This window comes from Cucumis melo, chromosome 2 (assembly GCF_025177605.1).
Source record: "Cucumis melo cultivar AY chromosome 2, USDA_Cmelo_AY_1.0, whole genome shotgun sequence".
Lineage (NCBI taxonomy): Eukaryota > Viridiplantae > Streptophyta > Magnoliopsida > Cucurbitales > Cucurbitaceae > Cucumis > Cucumis melo.
Window position 1 is genome coordinate 22555061 of NC_066858.1, and position 4624 is coordinate 22559684.

Genomic DNA, 4624 nt, shown 5'->3' on the forward strand with positions numbered 1-4624 from the left:
ATTCTTCGTTCGATGATTTTCGTAACACAAAAGTTACTTGGAAAAAGTAGGGAAGATAGCTGGGGAGAGGTTAATAAGTTAAAGAGATGAGATAGAGATGGAAAGACAGCCTAAAGGGGGGGAGAGAAGCCAAAATAGAAGGAAGTTAGTATAAAAAGAATGGGATTTGGTCCAACCTCATCTTTCTAAAGCCCAACTCTCAACCTTCAACCATATATTCTCTCACAAACTTAACATCAGCTCAACTTGTTAGACGCTTCCATTTTTCTTCTGCTAACTCCTACTTTGAGGAAGAAGAAGAACAACAACAACAACAGCTTTAACAAAAAGCTTCTCCTCCAATCACAAACTGAGGCCTTCACTGAACTAAAGAAAGAAAGGAACTCTTTTTCTTGTTCTTGTTCTTGTTCTTTTTGACGATAACGGTAACTTGTTTGGTGGGGGTGGGAATTTTCGGGTAAGTGATGCGATCGGGAGGTTGTGCAGCGAATCAGACCTTCACACCGGAGGCTGCTTCCGTGTTGAAGCAATCTCTGAGCTTAGCAAGGAGGAGAGGTCATGCTCAGCTCACTCCTCTTCATGTGGCTGTTACTTTGTTCAGCTCAAGGAGTAGTAATCTGTTAAGACAAGCATGCCTCAAGTCTCAACCACATCAAACTTCACATCCTCTCCATTGTAGAGCTCTTGAGCTTTGTTTCAATGTAGCTCTCAATAGACTCCCAACTACACCTGGTCCTTTATTCCATGGCCAACCTTCACTCTCTAATGCACTCATTGCAGCACTTAAAAGAGCTCAAGCAAACCAAAGAAGGGGCTGCTTAGAACAGCAGCAGCAGCAGCAACAACAACAACATCAGCCAGTGTTAGCTATTAAGGTAGAATTGGAGCAGCTCATAATTTCCATTTTGGATGATCCAAGTGTTAGTAGAGTTATGAGAGAGGCTGGTTTTTCAAGTACTCTTGTCAAGAGTAACTTAGAGGATTCTTCTGTTTCCTCTGTTTTTCATTGTTATGGTAGTTCTGGTGGCATCTTTTCTTCTCCTTCTTCGCCTTCTCGTACCGATCATCATTCTGACCAAAGAGATAACTTGATTTTCAATCCAGGGGATTTTTGGCAAACCCAGTTCTTGACTCGCTCCTCTGAGCAAAACCCGCTCCCATTTTCCCCACAAAAGAGAGTACCCAACCCTAACGTTATAGCTGAATCTGCTTCTTCCTTAAAGCTAGATATCAAGTTAGTGTTTGAAGCAATGCTTGGGAGGAAGAGAAAAAACACTGTCATAATTGGTGATTCCATAACAATGATCGAAGGTTTAATTTCAGAGCTTATGGGGAGAGTAGCAAGAGGAGAGGTTCCAAATGAACTAAAATCCACAAAATTCATCGAGTTTGTGCTATCTCCCGATTCTTTAAGCTCCATGAAAAGAGAAGACATTGAAATGAAGGTAGCAGAGCTGAGAAGGAACATTGACTCTATTACATCAAGAGGATGGGGAGCCATAATATATACAGGAGATTTGAAATGGATGGTAGAAACAGATGTTAGAGTAAGAGAGGAAACTAGCTTTTCTTCTAGTAAAGAAGCTTCAAGTTACAGCCAAATCGATCACATGATCGAAGAAATCTCGAGACTAATATCATTCCACAGCATTTCTTGCACAAAGTTATGGCTAGTAGGAACAGCAAGTTATCAGACTTACATGAGATGTCAAATGAGACATCCAACACTCGAAACTCGTTGGGATCTTCAAGCAGTACCTGTTCCTTCAGATGGATCACTTGGCTTAAGCCTGCACAGTTTCAGGTACGATTGACTATTTACACTTGAAGTATAAAGATAGATAGCATTATAAGTTGGTTGATGATCTTAATATGCAGTCTTCATGGGTCGAGGACCACGGCTTTCGGTCATAATCCATCACAAGTGTGGGAAACAAAACCATTTGGTATTGGTAGAGAGGGGCAAGAGAAGCTGAGTTGCTGCGATTGTTCTTCTAATCATGATAAGGAAGTTCAGCCATTGAAGTCAAGTCAGCAGAAAGAGTTGCCTTCTTGGCTGCAGCCCTTCAGCACCCAACTATCCCATCTTAAGGTACAAATACGGAATAGAATTCATCTCTTTTATCAAGAACTTCATTGATAGATGGAGTTTAGTGTAGAGAAAACAAATGGAATTAAGTTGGTTAACTTTAAAAAAAATTTTGTTAAATTTTTGGTTAATCTCACGTTTGGTATCGATTAGATCCATTGTTTTCTACTAAGTCTAAATGATCAATATTTCTACTAAACAAGTTAAAAACATTTTTAAAGTCAATAAAACAAATATTTTATTTTTTATTTTTAAAAATTGTTATTTTTCCTCACCAAGAACAAAAACAAAGTTTTTAAAAAACTATTTATTTATTTATTATTAGTTTTTAAAACTCGGTTTCCTTTGCAAAAATATTGGTAGCAAAAATTTTTAGTGGTGGAAATGTGTTAATAAACTCGAATTTCAAATGTCAAACGGTTATCAAATAAGTTTTAAATACAACATTTTTAGTTTAGCCGTTTTTTATATTTATTTTCTCAAAATTGAACTGTTGGTCTCTACCGATGATATTAGATGAAAACTTATTTAAAATTAATGAATTATGTCTCGTAGCCATTACAAGCATAGCTCAACCATCCTTCACCTTACATTTTAAAATTTGAAACGGGTGAAAGAGGCCATGCTAAGTTCATTAGGTTTTGTGTTATTAACCAAATTAGGTCTTAAACGATTGATCTTCGTCTAACATCTGAGGGTGGTTTCGTCTTTAGAGTCAGGAGAAATCCACAATGCAGAGCAATGAAAGTTCAAGTGGAAGCAACTTCCTCAACACTTGGCCGAATCCATTTTCAACAAAGAACACAATGTTTCAAGATTCAAATACAATCTGCTTCACCGAACCATCATTAAAAATGTCACGAAGTTCAAACCAGATGCTTAAATTTAGGCGCCAGCAATCCTGCATCACCGAGTTCAATTTCGACAAATATCAAGATGCAACGCCAAGCTTAGACAATCTCAAGAACATGGAAGAAGATAACAAAGAAGTAAACATTTCTCTATCTCTAGGTGACTCTCTATTCAAAGATCCAAAAGATTTGACAAAGAAGAGTGAAGCAACTATACAAAGAGATCATCTATGCAAATCATTGGCAGAGGATGTTCCTTGGCAATCAGACACCATTCCTTCAATAGCAGAAGCACTGATGAGTTTCAAATCAAAAAATGAAGAGTTGTTTTGGATGGTGATTGAAGGGGATGATAAAATTGGGAAAAGAAGGTTAGCTCGAGCTATAGCAGAATCTATTTTTGGGTCTGTTGAAAACCTCTGCAAGATCAATGCGAGAGGTAATAATGAGGAAAACCCACCTTCTAAAATCGTTGAAAACGCCATGAAAACACAAGAAAAACTAGTTGTTTTAGTTGAAGATATCGATCAGGGAGATCCTCAGTTCATGAAATTCCTAGCAGATGGATTCCAGAGTGGGAAATTCGGAGGAATGGATGAAAAAGATAGAAATACAAGGCAATTCATATTCATTTTAACCAGCGGTGGAGAAGGAGGAGATAAGGAAACAGATTCTATAATCCCAATGACAATGAATATCGCGATCAATACTGGCTTTGGAGCGCTTAGTTTAGATCAAAAGCGCAGAGCTGAATGGGAATCCCCAATCAACACAAAGCATCAAAGAACAATCAAAGAAGAGGAAGAAGATGCAAACCCCAATACTAATACGATCGATGCAGCGAAAATCAATGGAAGTGGAAGCCTATCGAGACAATCAAGCTTTAACAAACTCGACCTAAATCTCAAAGCAGAGGAAGACGAAGAACCACAAGAAAAAACAGAGGACGACAAAATACCTCCGGTAACCCATCCAGAATCCCCACCAAAGAAACTCCAATTTCTGCAGTTAATTCATAACCGCTTCGTTTTCAACGAAACCCCATTATCAAAAAGAGAGCAAAGAGAATGGTTCAAGTCGAAGATCGTGAGATCATTTGAAGGGGTATTCGGACTAAAGAAACAAGCGAATTTCAGGGTGGAAGAGAGAGTACTGGAATCAATTTCATCAAGGTCGGATTGTTTCGGGAATGGAGTGTTCAACAAATGGTTAACAGAGATTTTCGAAACGAGCTTGAGAGGGGTTGGATTTGGCGGGCAAGAAGGAGCGGATGTGAGGCTGTGTTTGAGTGGGAAGGAAGATGGCGGCATTGAGAATGGGTTTAAAGGAACAGCTTTGCCCCAAATCATAAAGCTTTCTTTCATGGACTGAATTACAAAATTAGGACTTCTTAGTTTGCAACTCATCCATTGAAGAAGACACAATGGAAAAAGTCCATAATGTCCTTTTTGTAATTTTTTATTTTCAGTTTTTATTTTCTTCTTAATTTTGATCTTAATTTTATTATTGGGTTTTTCCCCCCTAATATTTGAATGAGTTTTTACTCACATAATCCAAAGTTTTTTTCCTCTTTTTTCTTTTTTAAATTTTGGAAAAGGACATAATCAATAGAGTTGAGTTTGAGTATTTAATTCTTACGTGAGACTCATAAATTAAAATAAATATTATTCTAGTTTTTATTTTA

The 4624-nt window shown here is 37.6% G+C and overlaps 1 protein-coding gene and 1 long non-coding RNA gene across 2 annotated transcripts; one reads left to right on the forward strand and one right to left on the reverse strand.

Moving 5' to 3' along the window:
- LOC103494231 (protein SMAX1-LIKE 4-like) lies at nt 1-4624 on the forward strand. Its single transcript, XM_008455327.3, has 3 exons — nt 1-1804; nt 1879-2092; nt 2803-4624. Exons 1-3 carry the CDS (start codon nt 465-467, stop codon nt 4309-4311), a joined length of 3063 nt encoding a protein of 1020 aa, XP_008453549.1. The 5' UTR covers nt 1-464; the 3' UTR covers nt 4312-4624.
- Nucleotides 2602-4042, reverse strand: LOC127148111 (uncharacterized). Its single transcript, XR_007818760.1, has 2 exons — nt 3899-4042; nt 2602-2990 (listed from the first exon to the last, which is right to left on the reverse strand). It is a non-coding gene; the product is annotated as an uncharacterized LOC127148111 (long non-coding RNA).

Coding starts and splice junctions, on each gene's coding strand:
- LOC103494231 (XM_008455327.3), top strand. CDS start 465: ATGCGATCGGGAGGTTGTGCAGCGAATCAGACCTTCACACCGGAGGCT. Junction 1,805..1,878: donor TTAAGCCTGCACAGTTTCAG/GTACGATTGACT, acceptor CTTAATATGCAG/TCTTCATGGGTCGAGGACCA. Junction 2,093..2,802: donor CCCAACTATCCCATCTTAAG/GTACAAATACGG, acceptor TTTCGTCTTTAG/AGTCAGGAGAAATCCACAAT.